At 43.3% G+C, this 18356-nt stretch overlaps 1 protein-coding gene across 5 annotated transcripts in view; it reads right to left on the reverse strand.

The window, feature by feature from the left end:
• Positions 1-18356, reverse strand: part of USF3 (upstream transcription factor family member 3) — a 35731-nt gene continuing 17375 nt past the window's right edge. For 4 of the 5 annotated variants that reach the window (XM_017814795.1, XM_017814794.1, XM_017814796.1 and 1 more), the window contains 3 exons: positions 16453-16535; positions 14959-15055; positions 1-13808 (listed from right to left, as the gene is read on the reverse strand). In XM_017814795.1, coding sequence (XP_017670284.1) covers positions 7345-13808; positions 14959-15055; positions 16453-16535 — 6644 coding nt within the window. In that variant the 3' untranslated portion in view covers positions 1-7344. The remainder of the gene's footprint in view (positions 13809-14958; positions 15056-16452; positions 16536-18356) is intronic. The other variant, XR_001874733.1, reaches the window with a different exon arrangement.

The following is an 18356-nucleotide window of genomic DNA, read 5'->3' on the forward strand; positions in this document are numbered from 1 at the left end:
GTTTTTCTCTTTTTTTTAATAAAATACTATTATGTTCATATCTATACAAATAATTATTACAACTATTAAACAAAGTATTACATTTAACAATAGAAATCTCAGAACTCTGAACAAGATCATGGTTTGGGATATTTACACCTGAATGTAACACATTTGTAAAAAGATGTCAAAATAAACAGAGCAAGATCTTATTTACAATTGGAAGATGATGTTCCTGTTCATTCATTATAGATTTCTACTGCAGAGTTCCTTTTTTCCATTACAAAATAGTAAGGACTTTCCACTGGGACTGTATCCAAGTCATTTACAGCTGTATAAAACAGAAGCACAGCAGAAAACTCTGGACTGAATATAAATAATTTACACTGTGGAGGGCAACAGCATCTTTGATTAATCTCCTGTGGCAAAATCCGTATTTGCTTCCCTTCTCACAGTGAGCAGGCAGGAACAGGGCCCAACCCACCATGAGCTCCACTGTTTCACACTTGTGATTGCTGGAACAGCAGCACATATTGCAAACTTGGAAACCTGCTTGTAAAGATAATTTTGGTGTGGCAGAAAGAAATGCCTTTTTTTTAATTTATCTCATAAAAACTGGTATCAGTATGTAATAAATGGCTTTTGTGTAACTAAGCAGAGTTTGTTCGCAGAGAGAATATGAATTTGTATTGTCATGACCAAAAAACTCCACTGCATCTTTCACCAGTTCATAGAGTAACTTGCTCTCAGTGTAACTAGTGGCAATAAAGTGTTGGTGCTCTGAGGTTTTAGATTTACTTGGTATTGCAGAGGCAGTAGAAGTTGAAAACACCTTCACACGCAAACCTGTCTCTGCACTGGCACTCTTGTCCATGAGACTGCTACCCATGCTGGATCATGGCAGTGGGAGAAAGGACCAGTGGTGGACAATAACAGGCCAGGTGATGATAAAGAGTGGAGCTCCTTATAGCACTGTATCAGAAAACAACCCAAATTTGACTGATTTGTTATAAATAGACTCAATGCTATTCTGTCTTGCCAGTTAAAGTGGGATCATTATTAAAGTGATGAGCATGAAACTTATTAGGGGAATGGCAAAAGCTCTTAGCACAGCTGACTACACTCAGTCATCCAGAAACAGCATGAGTATGTGACGGAGTCCTTGAGCCAGGGCTGCACAAGTACCTCAGAATAACGTAAAAAGACAACAGGAGACCGGAAGTAATTAAATGGCCCATTTTCTCCAGCAATGCCCTCTACCGTTGCCCTGCCACACAATCTGTTTTCTGCAACAGCACTACAGTCACCAACCACAGCAGCACCAGCGCAGCTTTAAAGTGCAGTAGGAAATCTGTGCAAAATTCAGGAGGCTCTGGACTAGCACAGTATTTACTTTTTTTCAGAGAGGTGCTCTTCCACCTGGGCAGCAGCATAGTGACTGGAGCTGGGAGCAGGAGCTGGAAAACCCATTCCAGTACGGCTCGGCCACCAGCTCAAATCACTTCAGTTCTCATTTCCCTTAGCTGTTCTTAAATGAGGTCTTTTCTCTTAATGAAAAGGTGTATAAATATTAATGCAGTATTAATACTATTTTATTGCCTGCTTTCAACTTAGCCGGTCTCTGTTCTTATTCCTAGGCTGCGTAAGGGATTGATCATGGACTACACTGACATACATGCAATCCAGCCCAGTACTATTTGTTGAAGTCATTTAGGCCAAGCTGAAAGCCACAGCCACACAATGCTTGTCAGCTGTGGCAGTCTCACCCCAGAGGTAGTGCCCAACCTTTCCCTTCCACTGCTTATTTTGCTAAATTAAGCAATACTGAGTATTTTTCCTTCCTTCAAAGCCAAAACAAAAACCCCGTCTTAATATAAGTAACCTTCAAAAACATATTATGGAAGAGAAAATGGCATTCTCAGGCTAACAAATTGCAACTTTTCCAAGTATAGTCTTTTACAAATATATCTTGAAAACCAAGGGAACAGGTAATTCTTAGGAGAAAAAGGTAAATAACTGTTGTCATAGATGTTTGCTGAAGAACATGTATTTGCTTATCAAATTGTTATAACAAGTAAAACAAAATCATTCAATCTGCAAAACTTACAGAAGCTCCTTTTTCAAACTACTCTCCCAGGCACAGATTGAGGTAAAACGAGCGTTATCAACCCGATAGCTAAACACAACAGGTTCAAGGGTAGGAGAAAGGAAAAATAAAGAAGCAATTGTTTCCACTCCATGGTAAAGATGTTGCAATCGCTCCTCTTCCCGAGAGCAGAGCCCTGCGAGAGGAACTGAGCCACTGACCTGTCAGTGGCACAAACTGACCTTCACAACTAAGTGCAAGAAGGCTGGTTGATATGGAATGGCAGGTGGGATTAATTTATGGTGACAAGGAAAAAACCCAAAGCAATTTAATAATTAAAATTTAACAGAAATTACTTAACATCTAATTCCCTCTCTTTTGATGTGAAATATCCAGTCCCTCCACTGTTCTTCCTGAAGGCAAAAGAGAATGAGCATGTGAGAAGCTGAAATGCACAGGCTGATCTCAAACCAGCGGACCAGGTCAGATTCAGCATTCAAAGCCCATCTTGGACAGGCAATTAGACCAAAAGACTGCACAACAGAGCCAATCTTTCTTTAATAAAGTTATCTAAAAGCCAGTCTGCAGCGCAAATACCAGAATTTGGACGAATGTGTTCATACAAAGCTCTCAGTGAGTGGTCTGCCTACCTTTCTCTTCACAGTAGTCTTCCTGATCCCACACCAGGGCCACAGGATCATTTAGCATCACTTATGGCATGTAAAAAGACTCACACAGGTATGTGGTTGAACTTCAACAGAAATTGCCATGTTCAAGGAGGGGAATGAAATATTTCTCCATCCTGGTCTCGGCAGGGTTCAGAAAAAGCCCTGAGAAGGATGACAAAGTGGTGTGGTGACTACACAGGAATCGCCATGCCCTGTCAACACTGCAAGGTACAATCCTCTGGAGAAGACCAAGGGTCACACAGTAGTTACTTTTGAGCCACACACCACAAAATTGTGCAGTTCCTGCAAAATGGCAATAGTCTTCATATGGTTGGAATGCCCATGCTGCGACTACCTGCACTACAGGTGTCCTGTGAACAAGGGTGCTATTTTTGGTCATCTTTGTAAACAGAAAAGGGTGAAAGTTACTGACACAGTTACTGCTTCAGAAATGATGTACAGCATGAAGAAACCAAAACAAAACCACAGCTGACATATTCTATCACGAATACTCAGGATTGCATTTAACCTTGACACACCACCAGTAAAATTAATAGTGAAATCAACATAAAGGAATAAGAGAATAGAATAGTCCAACTGCCTGATCCCTTCAGGGCTGACCAGAAGTCAAAGCATGTTGTTAAGGGCATTGTCCAAATGCCTCTTAAACAGCGATGGCTTGGGACATCGACCACCTCTCCAGGAAGCCTGTTCCACTGTCTGACCACCCTTCCTGATGTCCAGTCTGAACCTCCCTTGTTGCCCCTTTGAGTCATTCCCATGTGTCCTGTCGATAGATCCCAGGGAGAAGGGATCAGCACCTCCCTCTGTTCTCCTCAGGGAGCTGCACAGAGTGATAAGGTTGAGCCTGAGTCTCTGTCTCTCCAAAGCAGACAAGCCCAGAGCCTTCAGCTGCTCCTCACAGGACACACCTGCCAGCCCTTCCACCAGCTTTGTGTTCCTTTGGATTCATTCCAGGACCTTCACACCCCTCTGAAATGGTGAAGCTCAGAACTGCACCCAGCACTCCATGTGAGGCCACACCAGCACTGAGCACAGTGGGATGTTCCCCTCCCTCTGACTGGCTGATGATGCCATGTTTGATGCTCCCCAGGATTTGCCAGGTTTTCCCTTGGGGCTGCCCGGGCACACACTGCTGACTCACACTGAGCTGCTGCCCACCAGCACCCCCAGGGCCCGCTCTGCAGGGCGCTCTCCAGCTACTCCTCTCCCTATTTATACTTGTGCCTGGTGTTACTTTGTCCCATGTGCAGAATCTGGCACTTGAACTTATTAAATTTCATCCCATTAGTCACAGTCCAAGGCTCCAGTCTATTCAGATCCCTCTGCAAAGCATCTGTCAACAGCTCCTCTCAGTTTGGTATCATCAGCAAACCTGCCAATGGTGTGTTCAACTCCTACATCCAGATCAGTGATAAATACATTGGACAGGACTACCCCTGGAACTGAGCCCTTAGGAACACTGCTGGTGGCTGTTCATCAGCCAGATCTAGCGCCATTCACTACAGCCCTTTGAGCTCTGCCCTTCAGCCCATTCTTCACCCAGCACACCATGAACCTGCTCATCCCACAGCTGGACAGCTTGTCCAGATGGATGCTGTGAGGGATGGTATCAAAAGCCTTGCTAAAATCCAGAAACATTCCATGCCCCACTTTCTGTTCACCCACTAAGCGGGTGACCTTATCATAAAAGGATATCAAATTGGCTGGATAGGACTTTCCCTTTGTGAACCCATGCTGACTGTGCCTGATGACTGCATTATTCTTTAAACTCGTTTCAACAGTACCCGGTATAATCTCCATAATTTTCCCAGGAACTGCAGTTAGACTCACAGTCTGTACTTCCCTGGGTTCTTCCCTCATACCCTTTCTACACATTAGAATAAGGTTGGCTACCTTCCTGTCAGTAGGGACCTCCCCAGACCTTTGGTAGATGATCAAGTAGGGTCCTGCCATATGTCCTGATTGCTTCTTCAGTACTCTGGAATGAATCCTATCCAGCCAAATGGATCTGTGGACATTGAAGTGTTGCAACAGGTATAAGTTGATAAGGTCCTTCCAGTTTTCACAGATATGAAGTAATGTAGTTTTCCCAGCAGAGAAAACTAATGTGGTACTGTGTGAATGTTTGGAATGAGAAGGATTAGCATCTTTATATATAAAGAAGCCAGGGCTTAATTTTTCACTAGTTTGTCTTGAAAGCCAAACCCACCACTGCACACACAATGCCATTTGAAGAGAGCAAGAACGGCGGGTTTGCTTCCCTCCTCAGAGTCCAGACAAACATGTAACGCACAGTGTGGCTGCTGCTTTGATCCCCGTGTATTTATCATCCAGAAACCATGGAACCACTCACTGTTATGGAACTCATTTCACCAGCTGAGGCAGCCCCTTTGAGAGCTACTGCATTAAGGAAATCAGTTTGATCAAGGGTCTCACCACAGAACACCCAGACCTGCAGTTGGCTTAGTCAGCTTGAGCCTGAGGACCGACTCATTCCTAACCTTCCTGCTCTCTGCACAGCCCAGTGGCTGCCACTCCATTGGTAACTACACCTAGGCAGAGATAAGCCGTGAACTGAAATAAATATGCAATCTATTATTTTTAAGAAACACAGAGAACTGATGCACCACTTAGATTTAGTGTCCTAAGATAAGCTCCATCTGAATTAAAAAGTGATTCCCAATCAGAATCAGAACCATTTTACTTCACCTTGCAGGAAAACATCAGACCACAGGTTACAAGAGCAGAGACACTGTTAGGACAGACTACTGACAAAGCCCAATTATTTTTCATGTCAAAGCCTCCTTACTTTTCTGGACCAGTGGAAAAGGGCTTAGCAAAAACAACATCTGGGAAGTCAATCTATGGAAAAATGTTTCGGGTCTGTCTTTGAGCGTCCTGTTCTTAAGAGATGGAGGAATATCTTCCTTTCCACCTTTCAAAGAAAAAAACCCCAAACCATAATAAAACAAAATCCCAGGGAGCCTGCGCCTCCCCATGCCCTCACCAGGTGCCTGTGACAGGTCCCAGGAGCAGCAAGACAATGTGCTGGTGGGCAACACACAAGCATTTCAAGCTTACCCTGCCCAGAGGAGAGGCCCTGGAGCAGGTTTTGTCACTCTGCAGCTGGTAGGGGAAGGACTGCATACAAGGGAACCTGAAGTTACTATGTTATTTGAAGAATCAAATGCAGAATGTTTTTTTCCAAGCACATAAAAAGACAAATATTTCTGCCTTGTTTGAAGAAAAAGCACAGTGCAGATCCATTAAATAAATACAATTTACCTAGCTCTTCCCTTTCCTTTAAAAGAAATGGGACTGAAATTTGTGAAAATACTGGAGACTCAGCCAGTGCACACACATTCACTCCATATCTCACACATGAACAAACACATTGTCCTTCCTTGTGGTGCACAAATCCCAATGTCTTCCTGGTATGTTTCACTCTCGACACATCCATGTTCCTCCTTCAGCCACAATCACACAGGTTTAGATAAAAGGTGCATTCAAGTGCAGAGTACTGATAATAACTCGGGCTCGATCCGGTCAGCAATATCCAGTGAACACTGCCCCCCAAGGATCCCCACTCATTTTGTGGGATGCCATAAGCTCAGTCCTCCTCCCATGTGCTGCCTGGTACAACAAAGGGCTGTTGGGCTGTCACTCACAGAAACCAGAAAGCTGGTGTTTGAGCATGGGCCAAAGAAAAGGAGAGGGGGGAAAAAAGAAAAGGACATTAAGAAGGTGCTAACCAAGGTACAGAACACACCCTGAGGTAACCTGCGGCAATGAACAATGAAATAGCAACAAACACAGCTGCTGTCTCTGCTGACTGCACCAGAAAGAGTCGTAAGTTACGTTAAAACGTTGACTGAGTTCAGCAGTAACTGAGGCCACTGTTAAAACAGATCCAAGCAAATTCTTCTTAGAAATGGAAAGTTATGGGTTAAAGAGATCTGAATTTTCTAAAACAGTATTTTAAACTGCTGACCATGTGAACACATAGTAATTTTAACCAGGTAAAGTCAGCTTTAAATCAAGTGCATATGGCAAGCTTAAAACAGACAAAAGCTGCACAACAAATGCCTTTTTCAATTAACACTGGGTTAACACAGACTTGACTCGTGTTGAGGCTCCTGAAGATATTTTACAGCAGAGAAACCCAAGCCACTTCAAGTTCCTCTGCAGTTTCAGGTAAACGTATCAGAAACAAACTGACACCTGTAGCACTTGTTTCCTCTCTCCCGTACGGATGCTCTCACTCCTTTCTTTACATCCATGTATTACTGAGGGCGGCCCTTACCTTGGAACAATCGGACATCAAACTTGATTGTTGGAAAATCAACAACCAATATTTGCACAGCTCTTGATGTTGCATCCTTACTGTTTACTAGTAAGTAAGCATTGCTTTAGGCACTGGTGCTTTAGAGTTAGTAAGGTGGGTGGAAATACAACATGTATATAAATACAGAAAGTACCCATATACATACATTTAGGCAAATAAACAGTGATGCTATGAATGGTCTCCACTCTCTTCTTCTTAAATATATAAACAACGCATCAGACTAGAAGTCAGTCTATTGGTTTTCATACAGCTGAGCTGCAGTCATGACCTAAAATATGGCTTATGTTGTGTGCAGGTCGGTTTGAGGACTGCTTGGAAGAATCTGAAGCAGATGTGTTTGCAATGGAAAGCAAAGGCGACATTGCTGAACCATCTGGAGGAAGAGCTGTGGCTATTTCTGGAAACAAAGACGTTAAGTTAAAATTGGATAAGTGCGACGTGTTGGTCATGTGCATTGGCGGCATATCTGGAAGCAAAGGAAAACTTGGCTGAGCAAAACCAACAGGCCTGGGAGGAGACAAAATGGATCCAAATCGATTATTTAAACTTCCACTACTTGGCTTCTCTGTGCTTGGGTTAGGAAACATTTGATTGGGAAAGTAAGGGATAGAAATGTCATTGGAGAGGGTAGGGTGGGCAGGAGAGTAAGGTGGATAGAAGGATGGCAGTGTATTCTGAGGATCAACTGGGATTAGAGCTGGTGTTCGAGTGGCACTAGGCTGAGTGACTGGTGGGATGAAAGAGGCGTTGGCATTTATTGGTGGATTCATGCCACCCTCTGGAATAAAAGGGAATCCAAAATTCTGAGGGAGAGTATGTTGGTCAGGGGCTGCGTTATCGTTAGACACTTGAGGGCCATCAGACATAAATCGGACAATGCTTCCTCTTTTTTCTATTGCGGACTGCTGGCGCCCAAGGATCATACTGCCACTGGTGGACAGGGGAAGATGGGGAAGACTAGGGTCAAAAACATTTCCATGTCTTTGATTTCCAGATCGATTCCTTTCAGGTTGACGTATTTTAGAACCTCCATTGTCTTGCAGAGGATGTCTTGACCGCTGAGTAACTGAAGAATTTGGCTGACGAACAGAAGGCTGCCCTTGCTCACCATTTCCGTGAGAAACTGCAGGGTGAGGGTGAGTTGGCCTCACGACTCCATGCATGTTGCTAGAAACGGGCGTATTCATGTGGCTCTTAGTTCCGTGACTGTCCGTCATCCTCATGGGATTGGACTTCTGCACAGAGATGTTTGGGCTTGTATTGCGACCCTGAATATCTCCCGAGGAAGAAGAACTCGAAAAAGGAATAGTCAAAGAACTGTTCCTTGTGTTAATTGCCCCGATAGACATGTCACAGCTTTCCCTACTCTGGCCATCACCGTCTCTTCGGATGTGGACGCTCTCTCGCGCTGGGGGACAGTTGTACTCTATTGTGGAGGAGGCGCCACACTGTGTGTTCCTTTGATGCTCTGGGATTGATCTTTGGCTTCCACTAACTTGATCTCCAAGGTGAGGGGCGAGCAAACTCTGCATGAAACTTTGGTGGCACGTGTTTTCATTTTCCCTTGATGGCAGTGTATTCCCCGTTGGAATACCCTGTACTGGCTGGTAGGGCAGTCTCTTCTGTCTCTCTATGGAAGGCCCAGTATTTTGACCGATTCGGAACGCTTGCGACTGCATGCCCCTGAGGGATGACACAGAATTGCCAATTTCACTGTTTCTTGAAGCCTGAACATCGAAATTGCCCGTTGGTTGTTGATTGGGTCCAGTGGGCTTAAATGTTTGGCAATCAGAAAGACGCTGCACATCTGAGCCAACTGTGTGGTCAACAGATAAGCGGCCCTGCATATTATGAATTGCCAACCCCTTATTTCTAGAAACATCAAGATAACTTCTCATTTCAAGCTGGTCAGAAACCCTAGGGCCTTGAAGAGATATTCCTATTCTCTGCTCTGAATTAGAGGGCGTTTTCCCAATGAGGGCCTCAGCAGAGTAGCTGGAAACTCTGTTTCTTTCCTGCCTGTGAGGGGTGCATGCCATATCTGATGGTCTGGTTACAATGCTTGCCTGGGACACCATTTGCTGCTCTAAGCCCCTTGAGGTCATAAGTCTTTGCATCTGATTGTGCCCTGAAACATGTTCAGAAGCGGAACCTTGCTGCCTGCTGCTAACATCTTGTTGCTGCTGATGCATAATATCCTGATTAATATGGCTCTGGGGGTGGTTATGGTGGTTTCTGCTTGTTGCAGGATTTTCACAGTTCTTTTCAGGCTGGGAAGCTCCGAAATGCTGCTGCATCTGCTGCTGCATTTGTTGGTGGTGAGGATGAGGCTGACCACCCTTTTGCCGTGTTTGATCACTTCCATGGTGTTTCTGCTGTAGGGAAAGCTGTGTGGCTTGTGTTCCCTGGATGAGATTCCTTTTCTTTTGCATCTGCACCTCCTGCTGGATTGTTCGCTGTTGGTGGACACTGTGGGGTTGAGAGTGAACTGAGTTTTCCCCGTGAGTGACGTGGTGCTGCAGCTGATACAAGTGGTGCCTCTCTCTTAACTGACCAGCCTGCTGTTGCTTTAAGTATGGGTGATTACTGTGAAGGTGAGAGATGCCTTGAGAAGGAACGTGTTGAATTGGCTGCAAGTGCTGCCCTGACTGGCCCGGCTGCTCTGAAATTGATGGCTGAGAACCACACTGAACCTCAGTTTGCCTCAAAGCTGGTGTTACAAAATTGCTATTGGATGGAAATAACCTATTGAGACCATCAGCGTGTCCTTGATTGCTTACTGACACTACCGAATTGGAAGAATTAGGAGGAATCTGACTGACCAGCATCTGTGTTTGATCAGCAATACTCTCTGGTGTCCGGTTCATCAATGCCATCCCCTCAAGCCTTATGGGTGCTGTCTGGCACTGCTTTTGCCTCTTTGCTGTAGAAAGCAGAAGGTCATCTTGAACGGCCCGCTTGGCTGAGTCTTTGCGACCTTCATGACTTTGATGCTTTAAGTGTGACTCCTGCAGCTGGGGAGCCTGCATGGTGCTTGCCCTAATGGCATTCAGTTGTTCCTGAGCATATTCACTCATCATAGCGGGTCCTGGAGACTGATTGATATACGTGCTAGATGGAAGGGAGAGGCTCACAGTTGCAGGGACACTTGCAGGCTCTGAAGGCTGGGATAAACTTGAGCAACTCACCAGGGGATGGACAATGCGACTCTGGTGTATTAGATTATTGACGCTTAGACTGGTTATGCTTGGTGTCTGGGAGGTGGAAATCTGCAAAGAAGGGTTCGATGTTTCCACACCTCCTACGGAGCAGCTTGGCTTTTCAACCTGCCTATCAACATTTGCTGGTGCTGTATCGTGGGCACCAAATTTGTTTGGTGCCGCTTCCAACGGCCCTGCATTGTTTTCTTTCACTGACTGAGGTTTAAAAGGCTGTTGCTCTCTCTCCAGCGGTGCAACCTCAGCTGACTTAGAGACAGCATCCCTCGTGTTAACCTGTATTCCTCCTCCACCTTTCTCAAGGTTTTCCTGGTCAAAAATAGCTCTGGCTGCAAGAGCTACAATGTCAGTCTGTTCTGAAAATGTGCAGCTGTTACAGGTACTGGTTGATGTGCTGCTTGTGACATCTTCTCTGGTGGTGTCTGGCAACATAGATGCAACTGAGAAGCCTCGACTGCTGCCAGAGCTGGTTGACATCGGGGAGTCTGCCTGCCTGCTAGCAATAAGGGAAGCACTGACTACTTCTGGATCAGAGATGCATGAGTGATGCTGGGAGAGAGTGTCACCTTCAGAGTTCATTAGCAAGAGTTCCTGCTTCTCGGGCAAATCAACATTTGATTCTGCTGATTTGGAGTTTTCCATAGGAAAATTAGAATGCTCGCCCTGAACAGTAAATGAAGAGGTTTTTTCCACAGCTGTTCTTTCTTTTGTGAGATCAGACAGCATTTTGGTTAGACCCTGTCCTTCTAACAAGTCTGCATCTTGCATTACCACTGAAGAATCCTCCTCAATGTTGCAAGATTCCGAAATCATTCCTGCCTTGGAACTTGCTGTGCTGCTCTGTGCTGCTGATGTCCCAGCAACCTGAGAATGTGTCACCTGTGCTTCACTGCAAGAGGATGTTAAGGTGCTGGGGGGTTCACAAGGTTTGGGAGACTCCGACAAGGCAGAGACAGTTGGTGGGTGGTTCTGAGGCCCAGGTGCCTGCTGGCGAGGAGCAGCATCTTTGGGAGCCGATGGGACAAGTGGCAGCTGCTCTGGCACCACGGACTCCAGTGGTGAAGAAGCAGGTGCCTCTGCCGAGCTCAGCTCGGGAACAGAGGGCATTTTCACTGCCTGTTCAGAGCTTGCAGTCTCTTTGGAATGAGAGTCAGAAATGCTGACACCACTCGATGCTGCCACACCGCTTGCCTGTGACGTAGTTACAGCTTGAGATACTGCTGGAGTGTTTTCAAGCAGCCCTTCACCATTTGAATGCTTTGCCACTGTTTCCACAGGAACACAGTCCACCTTCCCTGCATCTTTGCAAGGAACTGCTGGGCAAGACACTTTATTATTGACTGCTTGCTGTTTCTTCGTACTCGGCTTTTTGTTTGTCCTTTTTGATTTTGCACTGGATGGCAAGCCAGCAGATGGCTTTTTGGGGGAAGCATTTATTGAATTGGATGCACTGGTTAGTACTGAAACCTCTGCAGGCACTGAAGATGCCACAGAAGTTGGTAATGACACACAATTAACTGTGGCAATCTGGTTATTGATGGTTGCGGGATTGGTGGGGTGGCTGAGAGACAAGTGTAAGCAGCTCTGCCCAGCCATCTGCGATATGCTTTGATTGAGGTTGGCTAAAGCACCAAATGTGTTGAGGGCAACATTGGTATTTGGGTCTTCGCTGGTGGTGGGTTGAATAATTTGCATAGGGGCTTGATTTGAAGCTCCAGATGAGGACATCACAGGCTGCAATGCAAAAAGCTGCCCATTTAATGAGATAGTCTGAGGATGCTGTTGACTGGACATTGTAACTGAAAATGTTTGCGTAGAGCTAGAAGATGGCAAAGAAGATGGTCTTGGTAATATATGGACAAGGTGTTTCCCTCCAAAAGTCTGTGGAAGAGAAGCATTTTGCATGGAGCTGCTAGAGTTTGCGACTGCAGTCGGCCCGTTTACAGGAACTCTTACAGAAGCAGAAGGCTGAGCAGACAGGAGAGGAAGAGGATTCTGATTAGCAGCCTGTATAATTACAATTTGCTGACTAACGTTTTGGCTGGGAACTTCCGCTCTCACAATCGGAGGGCACGGAGTGGGGTTTGGAGGCTGGAGAATGATGACATTCTGGTTAGCTGGTGCTCCTGTAACAGCTGACGCGACTGGCTGAGCCATCTGAATCACCTGCATAGCTGAATTTAATGGAAGGATATTTCCTGCAGCCTGAGTTTTAACCTGTGGCTGGCTGATTAAAGGCTGCATAGGTAAGGGTGGGCATGAGGGCAAGGTAACCACAATCTGTTCAGCTGCCTGGCCATCCCCAGGCAGAGAAGCATTCAAACTGATACTGGTAGTCAAAGGCCTGCTCTGAGCAGAAGACACAGTACCAGCACCATTAACTGGCTCGTTTAGTAGTGCAGTCATTATACCAGATGGCGTTTGGCTTAGTGGCTGGACAGTATTTCCCGCCAGCTGCAAAGTGGTCCACGTGGTCTGCGTGTTTCCAGTTGAAGGCATCCGTGTAAGGCTACTCATGTTTTTCAAGTCTGAAGTGCCAACACCTGAAGAGCCTGAAAAAGACCAGCAGTTCTCTAAGGGACTGGCAGCCAGAGTGCTTATTGCCGTCACAGCCTTATTAACTCCTTCTGCTGCAGAAGTCGCAGGCACTCCAGCACTGCTCACTACATCTGTGCTTTTCAGGACATTTACAGAGGAAGAGCTATCTGCAGTAGACAGTCTCACAGGTGGCACACAAGCTGTGTCTGTGGCTGAAATGACACAGCTTTCCTGGAGGTCACTGGAATTGTTTGTATTTGAGCAAGTTGCATTCACCTGTTGAACTTGGGAGGCTTCCACAGAGGCACTGGAAGGAAGGCTGATTCCCTGCAGGAGTGTTTTCTTTGTTGGTTTAGTGACCTCCTCATTATTTTTACTTTTGGGGAGATTTTGATCATTCTGTGGTGCATTACTTGAAGAACACTGTAATTCCTGTTCTGTCCCAGACTGAGATGCACTCTGTGAGCTCGCAGCAGCAGTGGTGAGCACACCTTGCTCATTCTCCGGAGTGGAAAGCTCAAGAATGTGCCCTGCTGGAGCTGCCTGAGCAGATGCCAGCGGAGAAACTGTAGGCTGAGACCATGGCTTATTTTCTGTGGGATAAATACCAGCAATCGTCACAGGAGTCACTATGTTGCAAGTTCTCTGAACTGGCACAACATTGGCTGTTTGCTTTTGTAAATTATGACCAACATTAAACGTTATTCCCTGGACAGGTGCTCCTTGGTTATTTCCATTGGGTTGACTCCCATTAGAATAGACAATGATGTTCTTTTGAACCTGATCACTGGGAATAACAACTGAGACCTTTGCATTTTTGAGATTTCCTTTCCAGTGGATCGTAGGGTCATCATACAGGCAAATATCATTTGCTTTCAGTAGTTCGATGTATCTCCCGTTTTCTTTTTGCAGTTCATCCAACTGTTTCCGGAGTTTTTTTATCTCTTCAGCTACAAAACAGTGAGAGCACTCCATTACATCAGCAGCAGAACAAATAATGAAATAATGTTACCACATGACTTAGAGAGTAAATACTGTGTAGTAATGAAATAAATCATTGAAATAAATTGAATAAGTTGTTAATAATGTATGCTCTCTTCAGATGGTTAACATAATTTAAGTGAAGACTCTTATCCTGATAAGCCTCTCTACTAAGTGGGAAAGTGAATGAACTTCACAGATTATCCCATTACCAACAGCAGGGTATGTCACATTACTTACTCAGAAAAAACTTCAGGACTAACTCAGATGAAACTGAACACTAAACAAAATTATTTAATTGCTGAAGGAAAGACAAGCACATTAATATTTTTCTTTTCCCTACTCTTTTGCAAAGACGAACACTGTTTTTATTTAATTGGTAATCTCATGGCTTTCCAGGAGAATTAAGTTCTGTTACATCTAAAAATTGTAAGCAAAATTTAATACAAGGCACTTGTGTAAATCCATAAAAACTGGCAACACACTTGGGAGAAGGCTCACCTAACTAAGAAAACCACCTAGGTTTTCCAAATCTAATTATATTAAAAAGATAAAAATAAACTATTTAGAATTCCATTCTATGGGTAGAAAAAAAAAATCACAAACCACAACATTAGCTTTGAGATTATTTCTGTCATACCTTCATCACTGTACTTTTACATATCCGTTCAAGAAGATTTTATATGATGCATTGTATTTTTAGGAAATGGGTCACTACAACTTCTACAGCTTTTGAAAGAAAACAAAAAAGCTCTATAAACAGAGGAAAGTCCACGTTTTGGATGAAAAAAATCTAACAAAGTTTGTCAGAAATCATTCTGGTCACTACAGTAGCATAAACTGGGACAGGAGTTACTAGATGATGTCACATCACCTATAAACTCTGTAACTACTCCACAATGCAATTGTTTCATTATTTCACAGCTACATGCAAAAACAATCACTTGGGCATTCTGTTGGCTTTTTGTTTCAAGATATGCTAAGCAGCTGTTATTTTTCCTGTATGTGCAAAATGTCTTGGGATTCCCGTTTGTTGATCCAGGCTTTGTTAGTCAGTACAGAGACACAGTGGAAGTGAGTGACAGAAGTTCTAGAGACTCCAGCAGCATCTGTACTTACCCTGTTCATTGTTCCCTCCATTTAATAGCAGCTCATCATTCTGTCTTTTCATTTCTGTTATGTACTTAAAGGCCTGATCCAGGATCATGTTCTTGCTCTTTAAAAGAAAACATACGTATAAAATTAGGAGAAAGGTCTAGAATTGGTAGATCCAATACTGATGAGACAGCATTTGCTCCAAGGTCTTTACTTTAAAAATGTGCTACCTTGAATGACTCTTTATGGCTGGGTAGGATTTGTTTTGTTTTGGGGCTTTTTTGTTTGTTTTTGTTTTGGTTTGGGTTTTATTTTTGTCTTGTTTTGTTCGGTTTTTTTCTTTTTTTTTTTTTTTAAGATGAACTACAGGTTTCATGAGTGACACTGACCCTAAAATGCTGTGAGTTTTTACAAAATAACATTTTCAGTGCTGGAGCTGACATTTTCTGATGCCCAAAGGTAGATACTATGGCCACAGAACCTGAACAGCCAGCAATCACTTCTTGCAGATCGGCCTAAAATTTGTATTCACTAATAAATGCATATATCACATGAAATTTCCAGGATACTGTCTTGTAAATATTTTATTAGGAAAGAAACAAACATGGAACAACTACCCAGGGAGATATATGCATAATTTTGAAAGTAATATACCGGAAAATATGGGAAGAGAAAATAACCCCTCCACCATCATCTTTTTATGAAACTATGCTTATTCTGCCTGCAAGGCCTTTGTTCACTCCTTAATTTCTTCTACTGTTCAGTAGGAACAGTCTCTGCTGGAGATAGCTTTGTCTTTGAAAAAGATGCTTCTGTGCATCAACCTCAAACCATTTTTCTTGCTTCATCTTTCACAAGGACAGTGTCTTAAATTACTACTATTATTTCAGTTTCTGAATTGCTTTCATCCCATTATATCAAAGATGACAAAAATAAGCATGCATGGAATTCTATTGACATCTTATGACATTAAAGTGATCACCTGCAAAGGGCTGAGCAGGGATTGGAGAATGACCTGAAAAGAGATCTTGCTTAATCCATAGCTTTCACCACTCAGTCATCACACAGACTACATTCAACAGCATCAGTAGAAACTGGCTTCACAAACAGGAGTTGCACAATGTAACCAGCAACCCCCTGACCTGATCTAACCCACTTCTGCCCAGCCTGTCACCCCTTCTACAGAGGAAATACTGCATTTATGAGTTGAGGAGAAACACATCCAGTCACACATCCATCTCATACTGTTTCGTTCCTTCAGCAGTCATATACAACACTGCCACATAAAACACTGAAAATCTGTGTAATTACATTAACACGACCGTGCACTTGCAAAAAGGAATTCTATTACAAATAGGTTTTTTAATATAGCTAGTGATTTTTTTGAGAATATTAATTCAGACAGTTTTACCTTCTTCATAAGACAAATGGCCCAATATGTATTTATAATTCTACAGACAAAGAAACACTTGAGCATTTTACAGGAAAGCCTGTATGCACCTCTGGGTGGACACTCACCTGCTTAAGTGCTGGAGAGCAGGGAATGAGTTCTCCAATTCTGTTTATTCCAGCATTAATCTTCTTCTTTCGATGTCTCTCCACTAACCAAACATAATATGTACTGTGTCATCTGGTTGGGCAAGTCAGCATAACAGCAGCACAACTAGTACAATGTTAAGGGCTCATAAATACATTTTTTCATTGCACATTGAAACCTGTAGTAACTTGAGAGGAAAAAATTCCACTAAAGTAAGCCTCAGTTAATTAATGCTCAGTGGAATTGAGAACTATAACATAAGCAGCATTATCTTTAAAAGGTGGGAACATTCTGGACCCCTTCATGGAAAAGAAGAGTTACTGCAACTCAAAATTCAGGTTTTGGTACTGCTTTCTAACTGAGTTTCCTCCCACTTTTTTCACAAGTCAGATTGATTAAATTTAGGCATGCAGAAAGCATGTGAACCAAGATTATGGAAAGAATTAGTTTCAGGTTTGGGAAAAAAACCCATATCTCTTAAATACTGAAGTCGAGTTTAGCATAAAAGGAGAAATAACTTGGATTTTATTAGCCTTCAGTATTAATTTTAAATTTATATTGATGGAGAAGCCAACATTAATCATAGCTGAAGCTCTAGGTATATGGTCTACCAGTTACTCTACCTAGTTTGAAGAAGGCCAGAAAATGCTTCGTTTATAGTCATTTACCTCTTCACAAGGCTTGAACAGTGCCATAAAGTGTCTACACTATAAGTCTAGGAGTGTAGCTACCTTTGGGTATGTTTTTTTCAGGTAGTATTAATCTTTGTTTTCTATCCACCATAGTCAGCCTCTTCCAAACACAGTTCACTGTCAAGTAGATTTTTTTTTTTGACTGAAATGTTTTCATGTTCTACATGAACTAAAACTATTAGATGTCTCTTCTCAAAAAAGCCAGAAAAAAGGTTCTGTTATGGCTTTGTCAAGATTCAAACCAATGTTCATTGTGCTGAACAAACCTTGTGGTTCGTGCAGTTGGGCTACTCTTGGTGGAGCACAGAAACCTGTCACTGTCACACAGTGACCTGCAGGTGACTGTATTTCATTTTGATCCTTTACAAAGGACATATTAACTTAATTTAAACAGTTTTATTCCAGTAGACTGTCACTTCAGTTTACATTTCTCAAACAATTAAATTATTTTTTTTGTATTTCAGGACAGACTGATGGCGTTGACAGAGACAGGCCTAAATACACTAAACACAGCAAGACAAAGCCTCTTATGCAAGAAATCTACTGTATAAATTACAGCAGCTGTATAAACATTTGAACATATGATACCTGGGACATAGTTATTATATGTCTTACTAATACATACAGACATCACAGTGATTGTGAAGTGCTACTCTTCTGTTTGATATTTGCCATACTCTTGTATGGCAGCTTGTCCAGATATTAATGACTAAGCAAGCTATATGGCTGGAGGGAACTGGTCCCCACATCTTGCAGAGTTCAGCTCAGTAAATAAAGATTTTGGAAAGCTATAGGCAAGTAAATCAGGAACTGAGAATTAGAATGAGGCCAGCAAACTCAGAAGTAAACTTGATAAGACTATTTCTTAATTCTTAAGAAATTGGCCACACCCTGAGCACAGCCTGACAAGCACTATATTCCACAGCCTTTACATGGAAACTACTCAGTGTTTTTTCCAGTTGAGTTTGTGAAGAACACACAATAATGCTGTTTAGTGAAAGAACTGTGATCAGTTTGTTAGGATAAACCAGGCCCAAATCTGTCAGAGTCCTCCCCAGTCCATCTTTCTGTTCATACTCGTAAAAGATGCTGTTGTAGCTAAACACTGACTAGTTGCTGCCTGAGGGATGTGACTCCTGCAACAGAGACAGCCCCCATTTGCACAAATTTTCTGGGATGTCAGCATCCAGGTG

This window comes from Lepidothrix coronata, unplaced genomic scaffold (genome assembly GCF_001604755.1).
Source record: "Lepidothrix coronata isolate B3197 unplaced genomic scaffold, Lepidothrix_coronata-1.0 Scaffold46, whole genome shotgun sequence".
NCBI lineage: Eukaryota > Metazoa > Chordata > Aves > Passeriformes > Pipridae > Lepidothrix > Lepidothrix coronata.